General features: G+C 65.6%; 1 protein-coding gene across 2 annotated transcripts in view; it reads left to right on the forward strand.

The window, feature by feature from the left end:
- TNRC18 (trinucleotide repeat containing 18) overlaps nucleotides 1–26,984 on the forward strand; it is a 74,164-nt gene that overhangs the window by 24,400 nt on the left and 22,780 nt on the right. Inside the window, exons 5-16 of one of the 2 annotated variants that reach the window (XM_062180448.1) lie at nucleotides 5,571–5,673; nucleotides 5,914–6,119; nucleotides 6,463–6,609; nucleotides 6,885–7,075; nucleotides 8,659–9,088; nucleotides 9,958–10,920; nucleotides 15,937–16,112; nucleotides 16,638–16,774; nucleotides 16,936–17,064; nucleotides 18,444–18,615; nucleotides 19,691–20,051; nucleotides 23,062–23,337. In XM_062180448.1, coding sequence (XP_062036432.1) covers nucleotides 5,571–5,673; nucleotides 5,914–6,119; nucleotides 6,463–6,609; nucleotides 6,885–7,075; nucleotides 8,659–9,088; nucleotides 9,958–10,920; nucleotides 15,937–16,112; nucleotides 16,638–16,774; nucleotides 16,936–17,064; nucleotides 18,444–18,615; nucleotides 19,691–20,051; nucleotides 23,062–23,337 — 3,291 coding nt within the window. The remainder of the gene's footprint in view (nucleotides 1–5,570; nucleotides 5,674–5,913; nucleotides 6,120–6,462; nucleotides 6,610–6,884; nucleotides 7,076–8,658; nucleotides 9,089–9,957; nucleotides 10,921–15,936; nucleotides 16,113–16,637; nucleotides 16,775–16,935; nucleotides 17,065–18,443; nucleotides 18,616–19,690; nucleotides 20,052–23,061; nucleotides 23,338–26,984) is intronic. The other variant, XM_062180449.1, reaches the window with a different exon arrangement.

The following is a 26,984-nucleotide window of genomic DNA, read 5'->3' on the forward strand; positions in this document are numbered from 1 at the left end:
TCCCCAGATGGCCGCAGCGGTGGGAACTGTGCCCATCAGGAGCCAGGAGCTTCTTCTGGGTGCAGGGGTCCGAGGACTTGGGCCACTTCCACTGCTTTCTGAGGCTGTAGCAGTGAGCTGGATCGGGAGCGGAGTGGCTGGGACTCGAACCGGCGCTTGGCTGTGTTTTGAGTCATTTCCTGAGGATGGTGGTTCCTAGGAGTAGAGTAGACCCAGGCCTCGGTTCTGAGTGCCGCGGGAGGCCGCTGTGCCATACCCGTGTCTGTGCCGCCAGAGCCCAGCAGGTGCGAGACCTGGCACGGAGTAGATGAGAAACGGGTGAGCGGGTAAACGAGGGGAAAGCCGGGTCTGGTCATCCCTCGGGGTCCTGACCTGGAGCGCCTGAGTGACCGCTTGGCCAGGGGCCTCGTGTACCTGTGAGCAGCATCCGCCTGTGTTGACCTGCACATGCTTCCTGCGTGTGCTCGCACACACGTGTGTTTAAACATTGCTTTCAGCGAGGAGGAGTGGCCTTGGCCGGAGTGACCGTGAGGCTGGCTGTTTTTTCCAGACCTTGGTGGCTGGCTTGGGTTTTGGGTCCCAGGCGGCACACATTCCCTTGGTGGGTCCCTCCTGGGACTTTGGGGAGTTGACTTTTGGGCCCATTTGTTGGGACGCGGGGCCTGGTGTACCCGGAACAGAGCCTGTTGCTGAGGCTGCCGTGGCCCAGGGGCGAGGCTGCGCATCGTGTGCTGGCGCATGTGGCCGGCAGGCGGGGTTAGGGCCTGGGAGACCGGGGCCGGCTGTTCCTTGCTCAGGTGGCTCCTTGACGCTGGGCCTCTGTCCCCGTGGCCACGGGCTGTGAGCGCGTGCCTGGCCCACGAGTGCGCTCCTTTTGCTGCCTGGGCGCCTGGGGTGCACATCTCCTGGGTTCCCACCTCTCTGGGCCTGGCCCTGTGTCCGCCCATGCTGGCTCCTGGGCTTTGCCCTTGGTCCCTGCTGCGCAGCCCTGGCTACCTCCTTCCTGGAAGGGCCCCGTGAGGCCCGGGCTGCCCTGTCCCGTGCCATGCCCACGGTGGCTGCAGAACGTCCTCTGGTTGCCCCTTCGTGCTGCCGCCTCCCCCTACCCCCGTTCTGGGGAGGGGTCTCAGGCCCGCTCCTCCTCGTGCTGTCGTTGGCACACCCACCTGATGCCCCCGCTCGTGCTGTGCCTTCCACCGGCAGCGCTTGGTGCCCGGCTGGGGCCTCTTCTCAGAGCAGCCTCTGATGTGGCCTGTGCCTGTCCGAGCCGGCAGCAGCCTTCAGGTGCGTGGATGTTGAGTTGGGAGGTGGGACCCCGCCTGCCCCATCGTTCTCACACTTTCCACTCGGCCTAAATGTTTCAGGGTGAGTGAGGCTTAGCGAAGGTTGCTGATTGGCTGAACGACCCCATCGCCCTGCCCAGGGTCCCCTGAAGCCAGGGGAGCCCCGCCCTCTGTCCGTGGGCGTCGTGCACAAAGCTTTCCCTTACTCTGGAATGGGAAGAGTGGGCAACAGCTCTTTGATTGGAGGTGGCCAGCTCAGTGGTGGACAGGCCTCTGGCTTGGAGGTTGGGGTCCGTGCCTCCCTGGGGGTGGATGCTCTTGCGAGGATGGTGCCCTCCTTTTTTGGGGGCTCATGGCATCCAGAGGCATCCTGGGGCCCTGAGTCCCTGTGCCCATGGCATTGTGGGAACGTGTGCGCAGGAGAACATGTAAGAGAGAGGAATGGAAGGGTATGTTCCAAATTTTTCCTTTTCTTTCTCTCTCTCTCTCTCTCTCTCTCTTTCTTTCTCTCTCCCTCTCTTTCTTTCTTTCTTTCTTTTTAAAGATTTATTTGAAAGGCAGAGTGAATGAGAGAGAGATGCCTTTCATCTGCTGGTTCACTCCCCAGGTGATTGTAACAGCCGGGGCTGGGCCAGGTGGAAGCCAGGAGCCTGGAACTCCTTCCGGGTCTCCCATGTGGGTGGCAGGGGCCCAAGGACTTGAGCCATCACCAGCTGCCTCCCAGGATGGGCATCACCAGGGAGCTGGACCTGAGGCTGAGGAGGCCACACTGGAACCCAGGCCCTGCGATGTGGGGCGCGGGCATCGCGTGCCCGCCCTCAAGGCGTGGGCTCTGCTCGGAGCTGCTTTTGCTGATGCTAATGCTGGAGAAGTGGCTGGATTCTGAATTCGCCTCAGGGCCGCTGCTTCTCCAGGCCGCTGGGCCCCTCCTTGGAGGGAGGAAGGAGTTAGAGGCTCCGGACACCTGATTAGCGTGGGCCCGCCCCTCCCCCAGCCTCCTCCCAGTCTCCCCACGTCTGCGGTCTTAGGGGTGCCCTCTGCCTCCATCCGTGGACTCCAACCCTGGCTCCACCGTGTGGGGCTGGGTGACCTTGAACAGGAGGCTGGGACCCCCTGGGCCTTGGGCCTGGGTCGGCTGACGGCTCCCAGGAGGCGCCTCCCCAGGCCGCTGCTTCCCAGGTGTCGGGGTGCAGAGCGTGTGACGGTGCAGGAACCCTGGGCCCTCCTTTTGGAGAGAGGCTGGGGTGTCCCTTGGGCTCTGGGCGTGAGTCACCTGCCCCTGGGAGCCCCAGGTCCGCCAAGAAGCCAATTAGCAGACCGTGAAGTGCCCCTGCCGTGGATGCCCGCCGCGAGGACCCTCCCCCTTCACGATGGGGAGACTGAGGCCGGTGGGGCTGAGGCGGGCCGGAGCGCGACCTGTAGCTGGGGCTTGCTCCTCACCCCTACTTTTCTGTCACCTCTGTGGTTGGAGGCGGGTTTGGGACCAGGTCCGGGGGGTGGCATGGGCTGAGGGTGTCCCCGCCGGGCTAGTCCATTGGGCAGAGCCAGGGCAGGGGACACTGCACAGGTGCTGGCGATGCATCGGTTTCCATCCCACGGCCTCTGTCCACTGCCCCGGACGGAGGAGGCCCGAGACGCAGCAGCCACAGCTGTCCCGACGCCGGGATGCTGGCCGGGGGTTGCCATGGCAACCAGGCTTTGGCTGCTTGGCCCTTGCCAGGCTGGGTGCTCCCCCGTGGAGGGGTTCCGGGGAGGGCACCTGGTACCCAGCCCAGACTCAGCTGGGACAAGAGGTGCCGGAAGCCTCGGTCAGGTGCCCCGGGCCCCCGTGTCACCCTGGACAAAGTCTGAGCCACGTCCCTGCACCCTTTCTGTGACCTCGTCTCCTGTCCCTGCCACCCGCGTGGCCTCTGTGCTGCTCCTTGCCACGGTTCCCTCTGCCTGTCTCCCTCATGCCCACAGGGACCCATTCCCTCGCCCAGTTCCTGTCCCTCTGTGTCAGGGGTCGGGGAGAGGCAGACAGCCAACAAGCAGGACGGTCAGTGAGGGAGTGAGTCAGTGTGCTGTGAGGGGAGACAGCAAGGAGACCGTGGGGGAGGAGGCTGGTCAGGGAGGGCTGCCTGGAGGAGGTGGCATCTGAAGCTGAGGTTGAGTCGTCCAGAGGGAAGGGCACTCTGGGTGAGGGGAATGGCATGTGGGGGGGTCCCAAGGTGGGGGAGACCCACTCAGACCCCAGTGCCACCTGTGACACTGTTCGTCCTGGGAGCCGAGCAGGTGGAGGTGAAGCCTGCCCTGGCTGGGCCTCACCCCCGCTGCAGGTGTGTTACCCAGAGGCCGTCGCGGCCCCGAGCCAGGCTAGCACAGAGGCTTGGACTGAGCCGAGCTGGAGGGGAGCCCGGCTGTCCCGTTGGGAGGCCAAGCAGGTTTGCAGGGAGCGGCTCGGGGCCCAGCCTGAGTGGCCCCAGGGTGGCAGGTGCTTGGAGCCTGTGCCAGGACAGCCAGTCCAGCAGGGAGGACAGAGGGCTGGGGGCCCAGCCCAGCTGTGCTGCTACTTACAGGGACACCGGGAACACTGGACCCAAAGCTGTCCTGGACTGCAGGGGACACACTGGACTGCAGGGGGCGCAATGGGCCCAGGCAGAACCTCCTCGGGCAGATCCACTGCCCGGGGCTGCCGTCTCCCCTGGTCCAGGCTCTGGATTCTTAGCCCAGCTGTGTGTGTGGGGGGGGATTTGGGGGCTCCCTGCCCTGCCCTGCCTGAGAGCCATCGCTGCTCTTCTGCTCCCCAGTTTCCCCCCGGGGTCCCTCCTCGTCCTGCCCGTGCCTGGACATGGTCATCCTACCCGCAGGGGGCAGGTGGGCTCGAGCCCTGCCCTCGTGGAGGCCTGGAGCCGAGGGGCGCCCCGGCCGGGCCTCACCTGCCCCCACTCCTCCTGCCTCCTCTGTCCGACCCGTGCTGGCGCCAATGGCGCCTCTGCCCTGCGCCCCTGCTGGCCGTGGCCTGTGGGAGAAGGGGGCAGTCTGCAGCCGGGGGTGCCCCTCGCCCCGATTCGGCCCCCAGGGGAGACGGAGATAGACGGCTCCCTCGCCTGCCCGACCCGCCCTGCCCCGCTGAGCACGCCGGCACTGCGTAGAGGGACCCCAGGGCCCCGGCTGGAAGGCCCTGGGGGCTCTGGCCACCTCTGGCACTGCCCCCAGCCCACACGCACACGGCTGCCCTGCCGGGTGTCTGGGTTGGCATGGCTGTGCCTTTGCTCTGATGTCGGCTCCTGGGACTGCTGGTTTGCACCTCTCTCTTCCTGGAGGGAGAAGCAGAGGCCTGGCCTCTGGGGTTGGGGGGCTCTACTCTGCAGGAATGGCGAGGCGAGGGGCAGAACGCTGCGTGACAGCCCACCGTGGGGTCTTTGCCCACGAGGGTCATGTGTGGAGGCCCTGGCAGCAGCCTCACGTCTCCCTCCCAAGACAGCTGCTCGCGGGGCTGGCCAGGCCCTCGGGCCAGGGCTGCCCAGGCCGGTGGGGGCTCCCGCTGAGCCCATCCGTGGAGCCGACGAGCGGGCCCTGCCTCCCAGGCTTGCGGGCACTGTGGCTCGTGGACTTCACGCCCAGTTAGGGAGCCGGGGAGGGACCTGGAGGGACAGTGGGCGACACGTGCCCTGTCTCCGTGGGCTCTGTGCTGCCTCTGCTTGCCGTCCCCTCCCCTTTGGTACCCGGCTCTGGCCAGGTCTCTGCTCGTGGGGGTGGGCAGCAGGGCTGGCCGCAGACAGGGGCAGGGACGGGACAGTGGGTGGCGTCTCCCTCTGGGGCCGCGGCCACTGCCCCTCTGTGGTCGGTGTTTGGGTGGCTCGGTTCCTGAGCAGTGAGCGTCACGCACAGGCAGACCTGCGCGGCTGGCGGTGCTGACCGTGGCCCGGCTCTGGCTGCGCTGCAGGTGGTGCCGCGTTTTTGGGCTCTGGGGAACCTCAGCCCGTGCCCCCTAAGCCCCTCTTGCCATTGAAACAGTGCCGGGGAGCGACGCCGGCCTCATGTTCCGTAGATGTATAGGGCATGATAGATACCTTGTCACGGCCACGGGTGATGGTCAGGCTCTCGGCGGGGGGTGTGGTGGACGGGGCGTCCTGGTGCTGAGGACTTGTTCGTGGGGCTTGGAGGGGGCTTGGTGAGCTGCAGGGTGCTGCTGGTGGTGGGAGGTTCTCGGGGGCTCTGGTGGGGGCGGCAGGGCGAGCGGAGCTGGGGGCCCCTGCACTGCTCCGGCCGGCTGGGGGTCACCGTCACTGGGCCCCCCTGCAGGGCACGGCCGAGCCGACGAGGACTGCGGGGACGACCGGGCCAGGCACCGTGAGGAGCGGCTGCTGGGGGCGCGGCTGGACCGGGATCAGGAGAAACTGCTCCGGTGAGGGCTGGGTGGGGGCCGACCCCTTGACCCCTTGACCCTTTGGCCCCTTGGTCCCTTGACTGCTGGGTGGTCCTGAGAGCTGCTGCCGGCCTGGCCCAGGGCTCGGGTCCCGTGCATCGGGCCAGGCGGCTCCTGCCCGCCCTGGGGCGGGCCTGAGTCCTAGGGGCCACGCCCTTGTCACCTTTCCAACTCCTGGGGCCGACCAGGCCATCTCTGATGCCTCTGTCCCCCCTCCAGAGAAAGCAAGGAGCTGGCCGACCTGGCCCGCCTGCACCCCACCAGCTGCGCCCCGAACGGCCTGAACCCCAACCTCATGGTGACCGGCGGCCCTGCCCTGGCGGGCTCCGGACGCTGGTCCACCGACCCCGCGGCCCATCTGGCTGCACACCCCTGGCTGCCCCGCTCGGGCAGCACGCCCATGTGGCTCGCCGGACACCCCTATGGTGAGCGTGGGGCCCCTCGCGGGGCGGCGGGCGGGGAAGGTGCTGGGTGCAAGGAACGGAGCTCAGAGCTGCCTCCTGGTGGGTCCCCATAGCTGGGGCCTGGCCCAGGCCTCCGGCCTTCCCACCCGGGCTGGGGGTGGGGGCGGGGCTGTAGTGGCATCTGTTCCACAGGAGGTAGCCCTGCGGGTCTCTGCTGTCAGCCAGTGCCCGACCCCTCGGCTCCCTGCCGGTGGCCCTAGGGGGTTGAGGGATGGGCAGTAGCTGGCCTTGGGGGTGAGGCCGGACACAGGGGTGGGAGGTGGGCCCTCCTAGCCCTGACGCTCACCTGAGTCTCTCCTCCCAGGCTTGGGCCCCCCGTCTCTGCACCAGGGCGTGGCGCCTGCGTTCCCCCCCGGCCTGGGGGGCTCCCTGCCCTCGGCCTACCAGTTTGTGCGGGACCCCCAGTCGGGCCAGCTGGTGGTCATCCCCAGCGACCACCTGCCTCACTTTGGTAAGAGGGTGCTCAGGTGGTGGGCGGGGCCCGATTTCTCTGAACGTCAACGGGACCTGAGCCCCCTACTGCGCGCTGCCTTCCCCTGGCGAGCCCACTTCGCAGACCCCGGGGGCTGCTGGGAGCTGGCCCTTGTAGGAGCTCCCCCGAGGCGACACCTGCTGCTTCCTGGACCTGGGCTGGGGCTGCCCCGTGTCCCTGCCTCTGGGCCCCGGCTCTGTGGCGCGGGATGCTGGGGTGGGCGGGAGGTGTCCAGCCCTGTGTGTCTCCCGCAGCGGAGCTGATGGAGCGGGCCGCGGTGCCGCCCCTCTGGCCCGCCCTGTACCCCCCTGGCCGCAGCCCCCTGCACCACGCCCAGCAGCTGCAGCTCTTCTCGCAGCAGCACTTCCTGCGGCAGCAGGAGTTCCTGTACCTGCAGCAGCAGGCGGCCCAGGCCCTGGAGCTGCAGCGGAGCACCCAGCTGGTGGTGAGTCAGGGCTCGCCTGAGCCCCCCACCCGGGCCTCTGTCCGTGGCCTGCGGGAACTCTGAACAGCGGCAGCATGGGGCGGGGGGACCTGGGAGGCAGGGCCGGCTTCCCGGAGGAGGTGACGTCTGAGCAGAGACCGGAGCAGTCATTCATGGAACAGCCCTTCAGGCAGAGGGAACAGTGTGCGCAAAGGCTCAGGGGTAGGGCCTGAGGAGCAACAGGGAAACAGAGGCACAGGGGCCCTGTGGACTGGGGGAGCCAGTGGGCTCCTGCTGTTGCCTGACCCTGGCCTGGCCTCCTGTCTCCAGGGGACACCAACTTGTCTGATCCCATGAGAGAGGGGACACGAGGGCTCCCCTTGGGAAGTTGGACTCCCCTTTTGCTGGGCCTTGTTCCCCCTTGCCGGGTGCCGTGGCCACGGACGGGTCAGTTCTCAGGGCCCCCGGCTCTGGGTTTTAAATTTTTTTAAATTAAATTTTTTTGACAGGTAGACTTAGAGAGAGACAGAGAGAAAGGTCTTCCTTCCGTTGGTTCACCCCCTAAATGGCCGCCACGGCCGGTGCTGTGCCGATCCAAAGCCAGGAGCCAGGAGCCAGGTGCTTCTCCTGGTCTCCCATGGGGTGCAGGGCCCAAGCACTTGGGCCATCCTCCACTGCACTCCCTGGCCACAGCAGAGAGCTGGACTGGAAGAGGAGCAACCAGGACAGAACCGGCGCCCCAACCGGGACTAGAACCCGGGGTGCCGGCGCCGCAGGTGGAGGATTAGCCTAGTGAGCCGCGGCGCCGGCTCTGGGTTTTAATCTCAGCTCTGCCGGGCCTGGCCCAGCTCGCTTACTCCCGATGCCTCGTCAAAGCACATTTTTTTTTTTTTAAGATTGATTTATTTGAAAGGCAGAATGACAGAGGAGGAGGAACAGAGGTCTTCCATCCGCTAGTTCACTCCCCAAGTGGCCACAATGCTGAGGCTGGGCCAGGCCAAAGCTGGGAGCCAGGAGCTCCAGCCGGGTCTCCCATGCGGGTGCAGGGGCCCCAGCACTTGGGGCATCCTCTGTTGCTTTCCCAGGCGCCTTAGCAGGGAGCTGGATCAGAAGTGGAGCAGCCAGGACTCTGACTGGCGCCCATAGGAGACGCTGGCCTTGCAGGTGGTAGCTGGACCCACCGCACCTGGCCCGTCCTCGGCCTCTTTGATTCCCAAGGTGGTACAGCGAAGCAGGCAGTGAGCCCTGCACCCAGGCCAGGCCAGGGATCCTAGTGCCATGGAGGGACCGGGGCAGTGGGCAGCTTCGTGGTCTTTCAGGGAGCCCACGTCTCCGCCCCGGCCACGAGACCCCACCACCCAGAAGCTGCGGACTCTGTGCCCCACTCCTACCCCCACCCCTGCCCGTCGGGGTTCCGCAGGGAACACCGTCCTTGTTACACGTGTGCCGTGACGGAATGGCCATCCCGGGCCTGGGTGTGGGTGGGCGGCCCAGCCCCCCGGGCTCTGCCCTGAGGTTCTGCCCCGGGTGTGGGGACCCTGGGGCCCAGTAGGCGCTGTGCTGTGCCTGCTGGCTCCTGACCCCGCCCGCCGGTCCCTCCCCAGCAGGAGCGGCTGAAGGCCCAGGAGCACCGGGCCGAGATGGAAGAGAAAGTGAGCAAACGGAGCCTGGAGGCCGCGGGCAAGGCCGGCCTGGCCGCCGCAGGGCCCGGGCTGCTGCCTCGGAAGCCCCCCGGCCTGGCCACCGGCCCCGCGGGCGCGTACAGCAAAGCCGTGAGCCCGCCGCCGTCTCCCCGCGCGTCCCCTGTGGCCGCCCTCAAGGCCAAGGTCATCCAGAAGCTGGAGGACGTGTCCAAGCCGCCCACCTACGCCTACCCCGCCACGCCCAGCTCCCACCCCAGCAGCCCGCCGCCCGCCTCCCCGCCCCCGGCACCTGGCATCACCCGCAAGGAGGAGGCACCGGAGAACGTGGTGGAGAAGAAAGACTTGGAACTGGAGAAGGAAGCCCCCAGCCCCTTCCAGGCCTTGTTCACAGGTAGGGGCGGGGCTGGGACCCCGGGGGCCTGCGTCTGCCCCCCCCCCCCAGGCCCGGCTCTGGCTGCCAGCGAGGCCGATCCGTGGTCTCTGCTGAGCACCTGCTGTGTACCGGGCGTGCTGCCTAGCTGTGGAGTGAATTCAGGGGGCCTTCATGGGTCTCTGTAGCCCTGCTTGGGGTCAGGGAACCTAGGGATCGCCTTAGCCCCCACCCCAGCGGGCCCGTGTGCTGCTTCAACCAAACTAGGCCTGTCACTCACTCGGCGTTCAGTTGGTGCCCAGTGATCCCACCCCTCCGCGCGTGCTGCCTGCCCGGTCCAAGGGCTGTGTGTCCTCCTCTCCGGGGGTATTCGCGGGAGTGTGTGCTCGGCACAGCTCGGCACCCACGCCGCGTGGGCTCAGGCAGGTGGCCGCCCGTCCCTGTGGGATGTGGCGTGATGCTGGTGTTGGGCGCTGGGTGCGTGCCTGGCCCCGGGGGATGGTCCAACCTCGCGCTCCACATCCTCAGGTGCCCCTCCGAATGTGAGCCCGACTGGGCATGGGACAACGGGGCAGCTTGCTCTCAGGGTGACGGTTGCCTTGGGGGCTGTGGGGCCCTAGGCTTTGGCCACGTATCTTGGTGGGAGGCCGGGGACACAGGCTGGGGCAGACCAAGTGTTGTGTTTGCTCCTGCTCGGCCTGAGTGGGGAGGGGGCAGTCTCTGCCCTGGGGCGTGCGAGACCCCTGGGGCCCAGACATGCATAGCTCAGCGCTGGGGAAGAGCTGTACCGTGCAACAGCCAGGCTGCAGCCTGGTCCCTGTCGCGTGGCGGGGGTGGGTGGGGGGTGGTAGAGACAGCCCCCTGACACGCCGACCTTGTGTCCTCCACAGATATCCCTCCCAGGTACCCGTTCCAAGCCCTGCCTCCACACTACGGCAGGCCCTACCCCTTCCTGCTGCAGCCCACGGCGGCCGCCGACGCAGACGGCCTGGCCCCCGATGTGCCGCTTCCCGCCGAGGGGCCCGAGCGCCTGGCGCTCTCGCCTGAGGACAAGCCCATCCGCCTGTCACCCTCCGCCATGCCAGAGCCGCTGCGGGAGAGCCCGGAGGAAGACACCCTGACCGAGAGGGAGGTGAAGGCCGAGGTCGAGGACGAAGACGAGGGCCCGGCTGAGCTGCCGCCCCTACAGTCGCCGCTGGCCCTGCCCGCCGCGGACGCCATGGTGGCCGCGAGCCCCGCGGGCAGCTGTGGGGGCGGCCTGCTGGAGGCCCAGGCGCTGAGTGCCGCCGGCCAGGGCCGTGTGGAGCCCCCCGAGTGCCCAGATTTTGCGGAAGGGGCCGAAGCACAGGTGGACTTGCCGGGCCGGACAGAGTCCTGCGCGGCCGCCCTGGAGCTGGGGAGCCGGCTGACACCCGAGACGCTGGTGGAGGCCAAGGAAGAGCCGGTGGAGGTGCCCACGGCGGAGGCAGGGCCCGAGGAAGGCCTGAGCGAGCCCCGGGCCGACCTAGAACTGTCAGACTGCGACGTGCCCGCCAGGGAGGCGCAGTGCCTGGGCCTGGAGCCTCAGGAGGCTGCACCTGTGCCCGGCAGCGGCTGCTACCTGGAAGAGGTGAGCTCGGACCAGTTCCTGCCTGGCCTGGAGGACCCGCTGGCCGGCATGAACGCCCTGGCTGCGGCCGCAGAGCTGCCCCAGGCCAGGCCTCTGCCGTCCCCGGCCGACACGGCCCCGGCCTTGGAGCAGCCAGAAGCCGCGGCCCCGAGCCTGGGCCTGGAGCAGAGCTTCCTGCATGGCATCACCCTGCTGAGCGAGATCGCGGAGCTGGAGCTGCAACGCAGGGGCCAGGAGGCCGCAGGTGAGGCTGCGGGGCCCTGCTCCCACCCTGCTGGGGCTTTTCAGGCTTGAGAGCCCCCGCCCCCGCCCCCCTCCCCACATTCGGATGGTTTCTCCATCCGTGTTTCTTAGAAACCATGGGAAGATCGTGTGGTCCGTCGTCTTGAGCTTGTTGGACAGCTGACCTGTGGGTTTTCCTGGTGGTGGTGAAAATTTGTCTTTGGATTTGAAGGGAGGGGCCCCTCCTCCCCCCTGCAAACTGACTTAGGAAAAGGCAGCAGGAGGTTTGCATGGCCCATGGCCCACAGTGATTGCAGGTGCGGCTGCACCCAGGTGCGCAGACCGCGCCATCGGGCGTTTCTCTTCCCAAGCACCTGCTCCCCCGTCCTACCCCTCCCTCCCTCTCCACGTTCCACTTTTCTCTCGGTTGACCTCATTCGAGGCAGGCTCCGGCAGCTCCTGGGCCCGTGGGCCTCCCAGGCTCGGCAGCCTCCTGGAAGAGGCCCCCTCTTTCCTGTTGGCTCCGGCGCCAGTGCTGAGAGCCGCCCTCCTTGGCTGCCTGGGGTTCACATGGCCGGGGAGATGGCTCAGGCCGCCGGTGCCGTGCCGAGCCGAGCCGAGCTGTGGACTGGAGGGTGTGTGTCGAGGGAGGGGTGTCCCTCGAGAGAGAACGGGGTGGCTCTGGCAGGAGAGGCTGGGCACACGGTGACTGGTGTTCAGTGTAGAACTTGGAGGTGCCGCGGTGGCCACGGCCCGGAACCCGGCTCAGAGGAGGGCGCGGGTCGCAGCGGCCGGGAGGTAATAATATCCCTGCTGGTGTTTGTGTGCTTCCTCTGGAACCTTTGTGCACACACACGTGACATCTAAAATTAAGGTCGCTTTGTAAACAGCGTTCTGTAGCCTGCTCTGTAACTCAGTGCAATCTGTATGAGACATCTTCCCCAGGTGTGGGTTTCCACATGTGTGTGTGTGTTTTAATTAATTTATTTATTTGAAAGTCAGAGCTACACAGAGAAGGAGAGGCAGAGAGAATCTTCCCCCCACTGGTTCACTCCCCAGTCGGCCACAACGGTCAGAGCTGCACCGATCCGGAGCCAGGAGCCAGGAGCTTCTTCCTGGTCTCCCACGCGGGTGCAGGGGCCCAAGCACTTGGGCCATCCTCCATTGCTTTCCCAGGCCACAGCAGAGAGCTGGATCAGAAGTGAGGCAGCCGGGTCTTGAACCAGCGCCCATATGGGATGCCGGCGCTTCAGGCCAGGGCGTTAACCCGCTGCGCCACAGCGCCGGCCCCTGGAAGATGTGTTCTGAAGAGGCCGCCCCCTTTTCTACCCATGCAGGCCCTGGCTTTCGATGATGCAGTCCTACGCTGTCATTTCTGCTTTATTTATTTATTTTCTTTCCTGTTGCCAGTAGCAGGGTGATCGTCCCTGGAGAAAGTTCTTTGCTGTAGCTCTGATTATCCCAGAAGTGGGATTGTGGGGTCAGAGTCCACGTCCACAAGGCTTCCTGTGGTCCCAGGCGTGGCTGCACCGGGACCCCTCGGTTTGGTGCTGTTGTTCTAGAGTTCATTGCCGATTTCTTTCTCTCTCTAAGGTAGTTCAGTACACGAGAGGTCCCCCCCGCCCAGAACATGAAAAATCCCCTGCCGGCTGCTGGTGTCAGTGGGGACTGAAGAGGGGTGAGGTTGGAGGGCACGTGGCGGGACGGGCCCTGGGCTCAGAGAGACGGCCAGACCTGTCCTGTGGGTCACCTCTGTGGGCTCCCCGTCCGGGGCCGGCTGGTGTTGCCATGCCGGACCTGGCTCCGTCCAGGCTTAGGTGTCACCCGGGCCCCTGCATCAGCCTTTTTCTTGTTTTAAATGTTTCGTCATCTGAAAGAGACACAGAGACAGAGAGACCCCTTCCATCTGCCGTTCCCTCCCCAAACGGACGTGGGTCTGGGCCAGGCGGAAGCCAGGAGCCTGGAACTCCATCCAGGTTTCCCGTGTGGGTGGCAGGGACTCGGGTACTTGGGCTGCCACCTGCTGCCTCCCTGGCACAGTCGCAGGGAGCTGGATCTGAGGCAAAGTAGCCAGGGGCTCGAGCCAGCACCCTGTTGCCGGATGCGGGTGTCCCAAGCGCTGTGCCGCAACGCCCCCCGCCCCGCCCCGCGGTGAAGCCACAGGCTGGACTGGGCGGTTCTGGGGCCGGAGGGCTGCAGCGGGAGGGTGTGCCAGCCCTGTCGGTGGCTGTCTTCTCTGTGCCCTTACCCCTGTGCGTGGCTTTGTCTCCACGTTGTTCTTGTCTTACCCGACACCTAAGAATCCGGGGAGGAGCCACCCCAGAAGCCCACGGGCTGGGCTGCTTGGTGGCCTCAGTTTCCCCAAGGCATGGAAGAGTGAACTGGTGCCCCCTGGGGGACACTGGCGATAACGTCTTCCATGGACACGGGAGACACCTCGTGGGCAAAGGCCAGGCCGGTGCCACCTTGCTGCCAGGGTCCTGGCGTGGGCCTCAGGGGCTCTGTCCACCGACGTCAGAGCTCGTTCGTGCTCGCTCGGGACACATCTGTCCGTTTCCCTCTGGCCAGCTCGCACCTTCCACGCTCACCGTTTGTGAAGGTTGGGAGGGCCCGCAGGTCGGCAGTTCTAGCCTGCACAGCCCAGTGACAGCAGCACAGAGCTCGGGTGCGGCGCACGTGGAACTTCCAAAAAAAGTTTAATTTTATAATTTTATAGTCTTGTTTGTGTACTCTTGTTTACTTGAAAGAGTGATGAGACAGAGAGACAAGGCAGAGAGAGCGAGCGAGCGAGCAAGCTTCCGAATGCCTGCCAACAGCCGGGGCTGGGCCGGGTGGGAGCCAGGAGCCCCGAGCTCCAGCTGGGTCCCCCGTGGGTGGGAGCGCTGCCTGCCGCCTCCAGGGATGATCAGAAGCCGAGTGCCTGGGACTTGAACCTGGGCTCTCGGATAGGGGACCAGGCACCATGGGGTCCTGCCCGGAGAATGGTCGTGTTTTAGTTTTCAAAGAAAATGTCAGTTTAAAAAAAAATTAAAATCCCACTCATTGTGGTTTGGTGGAGACCAAAACAAGTTCCCCTTTGCTGTTGCTGAGGTTCCCGGCTGGAGGTGGCAGGGATGTCCGTGACACACGCACGCACACGCTAACACACACACTAACACACCTGCACCCACATATATTCCCACGCTAACCCCACCAGCTGGAGGTGGCAGGAACGTCTATGACACACATCATGCACGCACACACCACGCTAACCCCACCATTGGCAGCCTTCCAAGTGCACACACACACATACACACACCCACACTAACACGCACACACACACACTACGCTAACCCCACCATTGGCAGTCTTCCAAGTGCACACACATACACACACCCACACTAACACGCACACACACACACCACGCTAACCCCACCATTGGCAGCCTTCCAAGTGCACACACACTCACTAACACACACGTGCACACAAGCACACACGCACACGCTAACCCCACCAGCAGCAGCCTTCCCACGCACACCTGTTGCAGGAACGTCTGTGACGCCACACACACGTGCACACACACGCACATGCTAACCCCTCCAGCGGCAGCCTTCCCACGCACACCTGCCACAGGAACGTCTGTGACGCCACACACACGTGCACACACACACGCACACACACGCACACGCTAACCCCACGGCGGCAGCCTTCCCACGCACACCTGCCACAGGAACGTCTGTGACGCCACACACATGTGCGCACACACACGCACACGCTAACCCCACGGCGGCAGCCTTCCCACGCACACCTGCCACAGGAACGTCTGTGACGCCACACACATGTGCGCACGCACACGCTAACCCCACGGCGGCAGCCTTCCCACGCACACCTGCCACAGGAACGTCTGTGACGCCACACACATGTGCGCACGCACACGCTAACCCCACGGCGGCAGCCTTCCCACGCACACCTGCCACAGGAACGTCTGTGACGCCACACACATGTGCGCACACACACGCACACGCTAACCCCACGGCGGCAGCCTTCCCACGCACACCTGCCACAGGAACGTCTGTGACGCCACACACATGTGCGCACACACACGCACACGCTAACCCCACGGCGGCAGCCTTCCCACGCACACCTGCCACAGGAACGTCTGTGACGCCACACACATGTGCGCACACACACGCACACACACGCACACGCTAACCCCACGGCGGCAGCCTTCTCACGCACACCTGCCACAGCCCTGTGCTTCTCCCCACTGCCCAGCAAAGCAGTGAAGAGGAGGCACCTTCAGTGCCGGTGCCCAGGGGCCTGTAGGGTCACCGGAACGCGTCAACGCCAGTGAAGCCACGGTGCTGTTGGGTTTAGAGCTGCCGGCGTTCCAGTGTTGTAGACCCCAGGCAATGGTGATTTTCCTACGGTCCAGGCCAGTAAGGAGGCCGATCGGTGTATTCCGGACAAGTGTGAAAAGGCGGTAGACAAAGCCAAGTGGGCCGTGGCGTCTGTCGACGGCCGCTGTGTCCGGGTTTCTCGAGGGTGCCAGGCGTGCTCCCTGCACTCGCGTGTGAGTGTGCATGAACGCTCCGGCACCATCGAGCAGACACTGCACCCGCAGTGGCCTCCCCCCGGGGGGGGGGGACCTGCGTGCTGGGGGCTTGGATTCCTGCACTTCCCGGTCTGTGCTTTTATCCCGGGCTCCTTTGGTTTTTTGTTTTGTTCTGATGTCCACTGTGCATTTTCACGTGGGAAGCTCCCCCGTCGCGCTAAAGCAGACTGGGAGGCTCGCTCCCAGAGGAACTTCTGTCGGCCTCCGGTGACTCCTGAGGTTTTGCTGTGTTCCAGAGTGCCCTGTGCTCACACACCTGTTGCCTGCCTCAGCGCTTTGGGGTGGGGGCCGGGCACTCCCGGGCCCACATTTACTCTGGGCCCCTTCTCTTTCCTGTGCCATGAGCCCTGCCTGCCCCGGGAGCGCTGGGCTGGGCGGGTACGGCAGCCTCGCCAGCCCCCGCATAGCCTGTGTGGGCTCAGCCGCGTCTCCCCCCGCGTGCAGGTGCAGAGCCGGGCCTGGCTGTGCGGCCGTCGCTGGAGAGCCTGCTGGCGGCCAGCAGCCACATGCTGAAGGAGGTGCTGGACAGCCCGCTCGTGGACCCGCTCAAGAACCTGCGGCTCCCCCGGGAGCTGAAGCCTCACAAGAAATACAGCTGGATGCAGAAGAAAGAGGAGCGGGTGAGCCGTGGCTGCTCGCCCTGCCCCGTGCTGTGGGCGGGGCCTTGGAGCTCGCCCTGCCCAGGGGCTGTGGGCGGGGCCTTGGAGTCGCAGAGGTCTGAGCCGCGTCCCGCCTCGTCCACGCACCTGCTGTGCGGTGCCAGGCCGTGGGTTTCCCACCTGTGGGCTTTAGTCCGTCCGTCTGATAGCGCAGCAGCCACTTCCCGTGGGCAGCACGGGAGGACAGCCTGGGGCCTCGGGCCCTCGGAGCCTCCCTGTGTCATTCCACGGGGGGGGGGGGGGGGGGGCTCGGGGTGGAGCCCCCGCTACCCCCTGCTGCAGCACACTCTGCTTTCCTCACCTCGTGGGAGGCGGGGTCCCCAGAGTGCGGACGAGGCCGGGGCCGCAGCTGTCAGGGGTGGCGACAGACGTGAGCCAGGGGCCTATGATCCCACAGCACTGAGCCTCCCCGGGCCCGTCTGAGGGGTGGGGGTGGCGGCTGCAGCGCTCATCCCTCTCCCCCTGCCCCAACCCCCTGCCCCCCAGATGTACGCCATGAAGTCGTCCCTGGAGGACATGGACGCCCTGGAGCTGGACTTCCGGATGCGGCTGGCTGAGGTCCAGCGGCAGTACAAGGAGAAGCAGCGAGAGCTGGTGAAGCTGCAGCGCCGCCGAGACTGCGAGTGAGTGCCCGCCCCCGCCCCGGGGCTCCGCCCCCAGCCGGCAGGCAGTGGCAGGTGTCAGAGGTGTGTGTGGACCCGAGTGGTGTGTGCGCGTCCTGTGCCCCAGCTCCGCGCCCCGGCTGCCCCGCAGGTTCACAGCCCAGCCTGTGATTCTTTTTAAGGGACAGGCACGAGGAACCCCATAGAAGCTTGGCACGCAGAGGCCCTGGCAGGCCGCGGAAACGGAGCCACGCCCCGAGCGCCCTGTCGCCCCCCCGCAAGAGAGGGAAGAGCCGCACCAGTAGCGGAAAGTAAGGCCGCCCCTCGGTGGGGAGTAGCACGGGGCCCAGTGGTGCCTGCGTCCGGGCGCCCTGGGACCTCCAGTCCCGCGGGCTCTGACCCCCCGCTCGGGGGCTCCCGTGGCTGGGGCCAGGAGGAGTGAGGCAGCACTTGGAGCCGGGCGGCCCGGCCCAGTGAGGTTTCCCAGGCCGTGACCCGAGCTGCACCCACCCGTCCTCCCTGCCGAGCCGCCAGCCCCACCGGAATGGGCCCTCGTGCCGCGGCCTGGTCCCTCCTTGTCCGACATGTCCCTCGGCGCTTCCTGCTGGCTTGGATGAGACCAGGGCCCCCTCCTGCTCCGGGCCACATCCTCCTTGTCCCGGGGATGGGCACCTCTCAGGTGTCCTGGGATGCTGCCCGGGAGCGCTTCTCGTGAGGGCAGGGGGCGGAGCACTGGCCCGGGAGGCTGTCACGGAGAGGGCTATGTGCTCCTCTGCTGGGGCGCCGGGCCTGGGGACCTCCAGGCACCTGGTTCTGCACTAGAGAGGGGCGTCAGAGGGCTCCGGCGCGGCAGTGGGATGGCCCCAGGGCCCCCGCATCTCACCCTCCACCTGCCGTGGCTGTTCCTGTCTGAAGGGAGGACGCACGTGTGGCCACGGCAGAGGGGACAAGGAGCATAGGCAGCAGGGGCCACCAGCAGCGGCCTGGGCGTGGCCCTGCGAGTGGCCGGGCGAGTCCCAGCCGCGCCCCTAGTTCTGACCTGGGGCCCGGAGCTGGCGTTCCTGAGCCTCCTGTCTGGGGAGCAGTACCCAGCACTGGGTGGCGTTCTGTGACGACAGGCCAGAGCGCGAGCAGAGGGCGAGGCTCACCCAGGGCTCCTCCACCTCGAGCTGTTCTCTGCTCGCTCGGGAAGGCAGCAGGTTCACAGCAAGCAAGTGAAGCCTCGGTTGGGACAGCTGTCCCTCCATGCCCGCGCTCCCAGGGACACCCGAGATCAGTGGACAGCTCCGGCTTCCTGTCAGCTCTCGGCCTGACTTCCCCTCCCCTCCTGGTGGCTCTCCTGGGCGTTTCTGATCCTTGCTCTGGGCGCGTCTTGGGCAAGCTGGTGTCTCCCCGTGCACGGTGGCGTGTGTCTGTGCGATTGTGAGGCGTGCATGGGGTACGAGAGAGGCCAGCAGGGGATGCTGACTTGACGGTTTCTCCTCCTCTCACGGTGAACTCTGATTCTGCCTCATTCACAAATAGCCCAGAATTCTGGCACCCGCGCCCTGTTTCCCCGGGGGCGTCGCTCTGGCCTCACTCACTGCGTAGCGGCGTGCGGAGCCTGCCCGTCCAGGGCCACGAGGGTTGGCCCCCGGCCCTCCGGTGTGGCCCGGCCAGGGTGCTGACCGGCGGTGCCTCTGGGTTGCAGGCTGAGCAGCAAGGCCCTGCTGGCGTCCGATGACTACGAGCTGGGAGCAGGGATACGGAAGAGACACAAGGGGCCCGAGGAGGAACACGAAGCTCTCGTCGCCATGGGGAAGGCCAGGGGGAGGAACCAGAGCTGGGAAGAGCAGGAAGCCTCGGCTGACTTCATGAGCCAGGTCAGCAACGACACTGGGGGGAGGGCCGTTGGGACGCAGTAGGCACGGCTGCTTCAGTGCCAGAGTGCCTCCTCCCTGCTCTTCTGCACAGCCTTGGGGGCGGAGCCAGGGCGTTCCTGGGCCCCGTGGAAGCCCGGCGGGGTGGCTGCAGGTTCTCAGCCAGACGGCGCGGCTGCTGTGTGGTTGAGTGGTGTGACCGTTCAAAGAGCAGCATCGCCATTCGGCAGCTCTGGCTGGCGCTGGCGCTTCCTGAGTTCTCCGGGGGGTGATGATGGGCTGAGCGCCTCTGTAGAGATGGAGGTCACGGTCCACGAAAGCCCCCCGTCTAAAGACTGGCGTGCTTTGTCCCCCCAAAAGCCGGGAGCCCTGGCTGATGCGGCCATCAGAGGGCCCTGGACACTCCGTGTAGTGGGACGACCGGGGTCCCGCGGGAGACTCTCAGTACGTTAGGATCAAGTCGTGGTGAGGGATGCCGGGATGCTTCCGTGGTTTCCGTGGCACTGTCCTGACCCCCCCTGCCCCGAAACGCAACCTGGTTAGAGAAAACAGAAAATGTTGGAAGGCGAGGCAGCCATCGCTCTGGAACTGCACTGGGTTCGCTTCGGCGACGGTAGCCGTGGGAGCGGGAATCTGCAAATCCTAACCGTCCTGCCTCAGGCATCCGAGGCGCCCTCCAGGCGTTCCCTTGGCAGCTTTGGTGCCGGTAGTTGGCTGGGCTGGGTTAGCCGTGCAGCCGGCCCCGGCAGCTGCTCTAGGCGCCCGAGATAAGCGGGTCGCTGGGTTTGCCGTCTTGCTGCCTTCCACCCTCCTCCAGGCCTGGCTTGGCAGCTGCCAGACAGTGCCAGGAATTCATTGGAACCACGGGGACGGCCATGTAGTAAGCGGTTACTTTGGGCCAGGCGTTGCTGCGGGGGCTCCGCGCGCCTCCTCTCTGATCAGCCCCACGAAGCTCAGGAAGCAGCCCCATTTCACAGGGCGTAAGACTGAGGCCGGGGAGGCGTGAATCAGCCGCGGGGGGACAGGCTCCCGAGAGGCGCGCGTGCGTCTTCATGTGTGACCCGACCTCCCTCCCCAGCTGAAGATTAAGAAGAAGAAGATGGCCAGCGACCAGGAGCAGCTGGCGAGCAAGCTGGACAAGGCCCTGTCCCTCACCAAGCAGGACAAGCTCAAGTCCCCCTTCAAGTTCTCGGACACTTCCGGGGCCAAGTCGAAAAGCAGCGGGGGCTGCGGCAGGTACTTGACCCCTTACGACAGCCTGCTGGGCAAGGACCGGAAGGCGCTGGCCAAAGGCCTCGGCCTGTCTCTCAAGCCCGCCAGAGAGGGTCAACACAAAAGGGCCGCCAAAGCCAGGAAGATGGAGCTGGGCTTCAAGGCCAGAGGCCAGACCAAGTCGGCCCACTCCCCGTTCGCCTCGGAAGTGAGCAGCTACTCCTACAGTAAGTAGCGGCCGGACGCCGCGCGGCCCCGGGGCCGCGGAACCTCTCCCTCTCCTCCCCTTTCCTCTCGCTCCGCTCCGGGGCCGCCATGCCGGAAGTGGGGGGGAGGGAGCCGGGCGTCCTGGAGCAGCGGTGCCTGTGGTTGGTGGGTGTGGCGCTGGGCGGACGCCTCTGATTGGTCGTTCACCTGTTGGGGGCGTGCCCGCCCGCTCACCTGCCGGAAGCCGTCAGTGTGGAGGCCTTAGGTGTCATAGAGTGCGCGTTACGGGGCCTAGAGAGTCCCGGAGTGCGACTGCCCCTGGGGGTCCTAGAGATGACGGCGTGCGCCTGCCCTCAGGAGGCTGGCTGTTGTCTCCGCGCGCGGCGAGGCGGCCAGGGCTTAGTGGGAAGAGCGTGCGTGGGGCGTTATCGCACGGTAGCTCGCCGCCATTGCTGAGGAGCTGAGGTCGCGGGAGACTTGTCCTGGAACGGGCCGGGTCAGGCTCGCCGGCGTCTAGAACCTTCTTCCCGTGGACCCCCCCCCCCCCCCCCCCCCGGGGCCGAGTGCGGTGCGGTCGCCCGGAGACTGCGTGCGAGGCGCCCGGACCGGGCAGCCGGTGGGGTGGGAGCGCGTGAACGAGTTACCTTGGTGCAGGGTGGTTTTGCTGCCCAGGCTCCGCCGGCTTCCGCGGACTTTGGGGGTCCCCGGGGGGGCACCGTCCTGGAAGATCGGCCCATTCCGGGGGCGGGCGCTCTGTGGCCTGGGTGGACAGGTGCGGAGGGTGTGGCCGGCTCGGGGCTGCCAGCCCTGTGTGTTCCGGGAGGCGCCCAGGCCCTGGCCGTCGCCGTCATGGGCCCTGTCCAGTTCCTTGGGGAAGGCCGGGAAGAGGCGTTTGAATGTCAGGTGCAAAAAAGTGGGGCGTGTGTTCTTTTTTTTTTTTTTTTTTTTTTGACTGGCAGAGTGGACAGAGAGACAGAGAGAAAGGTCTTCCTTTTTTGTCATTGGTTCACCCTCCAATGGCCGCTGCGGCCGGCTCATTGCGCTGATCCGAAGCCAGGAGCCAGGTGCTTCTCCTGGTCTCCCATGGGGTGCAGGGCCCAAGCACTTGGGCCATCCTCCACTGCACTCCCTGGCCACAGCAGAGAGCTGGCCTGGAAGAGGGGCAGCCGGGATAGAATCCGGCGCCCCAACCGGGACTAGAACCCGGTGTGCCGGTGCCGCAAGGCGGAGGATTAGCCTAGTGAGCCACGGCGCTGGCCAAGGGCCTGTGTTCTTAAGAAAATACAGGAGTGTATGGACTTGGAATGCAGGCACCCCCTGCTGTGCCGCTGGAAGCGAGCTCCGGGGGTGGCTGGCCCGGGGTTCAGCTACTGTTTGGGGAGTGCCTGTGGGGGTGGGGGTTGGCCCTGGGCTCCTGGGCCCCCAGGACTGGTGGGCCGGTGGGCGTGGGTCAGGCGGCCTGTTTGGGAGGAGGTGCCGTGGGAGGTGGTCTCGGCTTCTGGTCCTGTGTTGCAGATGAGCGTGGCCGGGAGCGCCGGCCGGGCCCTGGCCAGGGCCTGGCCGGGTGTGGGCACAGTGGATGGCCGGGGTCAGGGGCCTGGCTGGGGCCTGGCCGGGTGTGGGCACAGCAGACGGCCAGGGTCAGGGCCTCGTTGCCGGCTGCTAGTTTTGCGGTTAGAAAGCCGGGCGAGGGGGTCACTGTGCCTTGGGTTTTTCCAAAGGGGGTGGTGGTCTGTGAGCGCGGCCTGGTTGGTGGCTGGCAGAGTCTTCCCTCGTCCCCCCAACCTGTAGGTGGTGTGGAGGGGCCTGATTGAGCTCGGTGCCTGGGCTTTCTCCTGCGTGAGAGGGAGCGTGCCTTGGTCGGCACCTGCCAGGGGAGAGAAGCAGGCGAACCTTGCAGCCAGGAAGTGAGCGGGCCCTCACCAGCTGGTCGGTGGATGTGCCTAGCTGCGGGGAGTGCGCGTCCCCTCCTGGTCACAAAGCTGTGTGGGCAGCGATGGAAGAGGAAATGGCGCCCTCTTGCGATGGAAGAGGGAATGGCACCCTCTTGCCTCTTGAGCCTGGGTTGCAGGGGGTGGGTGGTGTGCCCGGTGGGTTTTGTGGTTGGCGTCTCACACTGGCTCTGTGGCCTTGGATGTGCCCCAGGGCTCGCACACAGGAGCATGGGAGGGAGAGCGATGGCCAGAGGCCGGCAGGGGCTGGCAGGTTGGTGGGACTTGACCTTGTCCTACCCCCCGGGTTACCAGGCCTTCCTAGAATGGGAATCTGGGTTGTAGTGGGAAGTGTAGATGTGGGGGCAGCCACCCTCCCCCGCCCGCCGGGTGTAGTTTCTCTCGGCCGTGGCATTGCCGGAGCGGCAGCTGTGCCCGTTAACGTCTGCCGTGTGGAGTGGGTTTTTACCAGGGCAGGGTTACAGTCGTTGGTTGTGGCGTCTTCCTCCCGTCTTGCTCAGCAGCCCGATGGTAAGACAGGTGGAGATGGTGTATGTTTGGGTTGGGGTTGGAAGGGGCCATGGCTGTGTCCCTTTGCCCGGTTCCCTCTCTGAAGATGATGGCTGCCGTCCGGGAGGATTGGCACCCGTGGCCTTGGCGTGGAAGGCTCCAGCTGTGGCACCGTTTGTCAGCCTCCTTGGTGTCAGCGCTCTGCCCGCTCCTTCCTCGTCCTTGGAAGGCTACCTACGCGGGGAGTTGCACCGAGATGGGTGTGACTGGTTCTCGGAGCCCTGGGCCACAGCTCTCCCACAGAGGAGCCGCTGGCCCACGTGCGATCCCATAGGGTAGACAGGGACCGTGTGGCAGTGCCCGCTTTGCCCGGGGCCTGCCCAGGCTGCCGTGGCTGCTGGTGATGCTGGGCAGGGCCCGCAGCCTGGAGGCCTCCCCGGTGAAGGCGAGAGCCCAGGCCAGGGAGGGCATGGCAGCCTTCGTGTGGCCTCTGCCTGCGTGTTCTCTGAACTGCTGCGTGCGGCGCAGTGCCAGCCCCGTGCCCGCGCCCACGCCCGCGCCTCACCTCTAACAACTGCTCTGACCACAGATACGGACTCCGAGGAAGACGAGGAGCTCCTCAAGGACGAGTGGTCGGCCCAGGGCCCCTCCAGCTCCAAGTTGACGTCGTCCATCCTGTGTGGCATGGTGACAAAGAGCAGCAAGTCGGCCGCAGGCCCCAAGCTGAGCAAGCGGGGCCTGGCGGGCCCCCGGACTCTGAACCCCAAGCCGGCCGGCGGCAGGAAGCAGCCGTTCTGTTTGCTGCTCCGGGAGGCCGAGGCCCGTTCCTCCTTCAGCGACTCCTCGGAGGACTCGTTTGACCAAGGTTACTAGCTCCAAACACAAAATACCTTTCCTGTTCTAGAGCGAGCGAGCGAGAGTGAGTGAGAGCGAGCGAGCGTGCAGGAGAGATGGCGGGCGCCGCGGCCGTCCGCTCGGAGGGCCGCGGGAAGGCAGCCGTCTGGGTTCTTGGCAGCGTAGCCTGCCTTACTGCCTACTGATTTTTATTTTTGTTTTTTATTTGTACTGTATCATTGTGATGATGTCACTGAGCAGCTCTGTTGGAGCTTTTACGTGGACCGGGTTCGGGCCTCTGCCTTCCTCCGCTCTCGCCTTCCTCTCCGCCCTCCTCCCCTGCCCGTGTCCCTCTCCCCTCTCTGCCCACCCAGACCACAGGCTTGGGCCGGGCCCCTCGGCACGGGCCCGCGGGAGGCCTCCCGAGGAACGTTCTGTAAATGGAATTCTGTCGTGTGGGCGTGTGACTTGATGTTTGTACCACAATTTTGGTAATACCAAGCTCTATTAAACATATCGAGTTCATTTTTAACTAAACCCGTGTGCCTTGTCTCTCTTGCTGTGTCCTTACTAGGTGTTAGGTGACGCTTCCCCTCATCCGCCCCTCCCCTCCCCTCCCCTCCCCTCCCCTCCCCTCCCCCTCCCCCAGGAGTAGAGATGCTTTTCTCTATTATTCAAATATCCCTGGTAGCTGCTGGCATTCATTTCATTTTTCAGGTTTAAAGTCAGCTGCTGTCACGGCAGCAGCATTTTTTTTTTAAAGCTGCTTGTGTGTCTTATTTTCTAAAAGCTCTCTTTTTTCGCCTGTGTTTGGAAAATGTCCGTTGACGAGCCCTTGTGTTCTCACGTAGGTGGCGCAGGGCCAAGCCCCGCAGACACCCTGGTTGCGTCCGAAAGCACTGGCTTCATTGCCACGCTGAGGGCGCTGGCCCGCCAGTCCCAGGCCTGTGGCGGTCTCCCCAGAAGGGGTCAGGCTCCCCAGCTCCTGGGCACGTGCTGCCTCTGCCCCCCCGACATCAGAACTGTGCTGTGGAGCTAGGAGCGGCCGAGCCCCCCAGGCCCAAGAAAGGGGAGCGAGGGAATCCTCATAAGGTCTCCCGGCCCCGGCTTCAGGGTTTGCTCTGGGGCCGAGTGCCCGTCAGGCCCACCCGTGGGGATCCCCAGTGCCACAGCGTCAGCTGCCCCCCGAGGAAGGCCTGCGGTATCCTGGGAAACCTGGACATGACCAGGCCCAGGCCCTGGACCTGGAACAGCGCCCTCATTTTCCAACCTTGCCCTCTAGTTCCTGGTCCACCTCCTCACCCCCATTTTCCCTCCCAGTTGGGTGACCGGGAGATGGCGCCGCAGGGAGGCCGATGCCCTTTGGGGCTCACGGTCTCCTGAGCGAGAAGAGGCCACTAACCACCGGCCAGCCCTCCGTGGATGAGCTGGTCGGTTCACCGTCCGCCCACCCCTCCCCACCTGCTCCCTCCGCCTGGGCCGGGCTGGGGCCCCCTGCCACTCCCCACGCTGCCCTCAGCCAGGGTTCTAGCTCCCAGGTGTTCCTAGCTCCGAGAGGCAGGCAGCCCCCAGACCCACTGAGGAAGGGGCTGTTGGGCTCAGGGCTGGATTACAGCCGTGTCAGGGGGCAGAGCCCAGACGGGGGAGGGGAGGGGGCTCGGCCGCTCCGCCTGCCCCTGCGAGCGAGCAGACCGTTGGTCAGGTCTCCAAAGGGATATTTGGGTAATAGGGCCTCGCCGACCCCGGTACTAAAACACTTAATTGGCTTGGCTTTTCCAGTGTGTGCTTTCTCGCAGCAGCTTGACCATACCTTCACCCTTGACCCCTACCCATGATGCTTTGAATGTCTGTTTCGGTCTCTTGCATTTGCTCTCACGCTGCACTCTGGACGCAAAGCGAAGGCTGGGAGTAGGGCAGACGGCGCAGCGGGTCACTGAGCTTGGGTGCGAGCCTGGCTCGTTGCTCCGTAGGTAGGCAAAACCCTCTTCTCTCTGTGCCCCCTCTACATCTCCCCTCCCCGGGGTTCGCCCCCGCCGGGTCTGGCAGCAGCAGATCGCTCCGCATTTTACCGGGTTTTGGGAAAACCAAACCGAGTCGAAACCGCCAACCCCTTGAAATGAGCCAAGATCTAAAACATTTTTTCACCCACAGTAAAAGTTTTTCTGCATTTCCATGGGCTGCTTTGCCGGGACTTTTTCCCCCTCCCTGCCCTTGGCAAAGCTCCCTTGGCTCAGGTGTGAAGGACTCCTGGGAGGTTTTTTTCTCCATCCTCGTGGCCCTGTGTCCCCCCCTGCCCCTGCGGACCCTGGCCTCGGGCAGACGGGCCACGTGGGAGGCAGCAGGGAGGAGGGGAAGGCGCGGAGGAACCTGTTTTTGTTTTTGGCTTTTGCCTTCTGAGTGTTTTACTTACTCCGAGGTGTCAGGACGGCCTGCCGCTGGCTTCCCGGAGTCTGATGTGGGCATTGCCGACCCCTGGAAGCGCAGAGCCAACCCCCCCCCCCGCCCCCCCGCCCTCCGGCTGCGAGTCCTGGAGTCTTCACACCCCAGCGGCCCGGGGCAGGATGTCTTAGCGGGGGAGGGGAGATCCCTGTCCCGCATCCAACCCCGTGCCCCCACCCCGGCCAGCCCCCTGCCCGCCACCCTGCTCCAGTTGGCCCACCCCAGGGAGGCCTGATTGTGGGGACCCAGGCGCTGTGGAAAGTCTGCCTACACTTAGCCTGCTTTGCCGCTGTGGCCCGCTGGGGCGGAGACAGCCATGTGACGTCGCCATGTGAATGGTCGCAAGTGTGCGCTGCCTGCCTGCCCCTGCTGCCCCCCGCCTGCTTCATCCATCGCTCCTGCCAGTGTCCCGCCTGTCACCGCTCGTAACAAACCCTCCCTCTCCCTGCCTCCTCCCTTCCCACCCTATTACAGACCCCACCCCCCACCCCAGCCTCCCCCGCCCAGCGGGGGCCGGCAGGCTCCCTTGCGAATGGGTAGGCAGACAGAGCCTCTGCCCTCTGGCTGCACTTGAGTGGGGTGTCGGCAGGAGAATGTGGAGTTGGCCGTGTGTACCCCCAGGCTGCGTCCCACAGCCCAGACTGCTGGCTGCCTGGAAAGGAAGTGTGGCCTCCTGCCTCTTCCTGCTGGCCGGAGTGGCCCTCCCTCCGCGCCCAGGCCAGCCGCCCAGGGCACTCTCCCTAGCAGTCAGGCCCGCAGGTGGATGGGTGCCCCGGGCCCCCTGCCCTTTGGCGGCTCCTTGGCTGCGGCATCTCCCCCGCAGGGGTCAGTTGGGCTATGTCCTCTTGGGCAGAGGGCTTGGTCCTTGTGCAGGTAGCTCTCCCTGCCAGCTCCCTGCCGGCTCTGCCCCACTCCGCCTCAGGGAGTGGGCGGTGGGAGGGAGCTGCAGGACTAGCTACTGGGGGAGATCTTGTAGGTAGCCAGCTTGTAGGACCACACGGTTCCTCTCTGCAGGTCACAGGGGGTGGTGCTACTTCCTGTTTGATCCTCTTGAAGCCTGCAAAACACTGTCCAGCATACATGGGATCCCGGGAGACCCTGCTGTAGCTGGGCCAGCGGGCTGGGAGCTCACCAAGCCACAGATGCGATAGTAAGGGCTGAGGGCTGAGGGCAGAGAACTTGCCCAACGAGGGACTCCCCAACACGAGAATGCCAATCGGAGTTAGCATTGGGCTCCTG

This window comes from Lepus europaeus, chromosome 21 (assembly GCF_033115175.1).
Source record: "Lepus europaeus isolate LE1 chromosome 21, mLepTim1.pri, whole genome shotgun sequence".
Taxonomy (NCBI): Eukaryota; Metazoa; Chordata; class Mammalia; order Lagomorpha; family Leporidae; genus Lepus; species Lepus europaeus.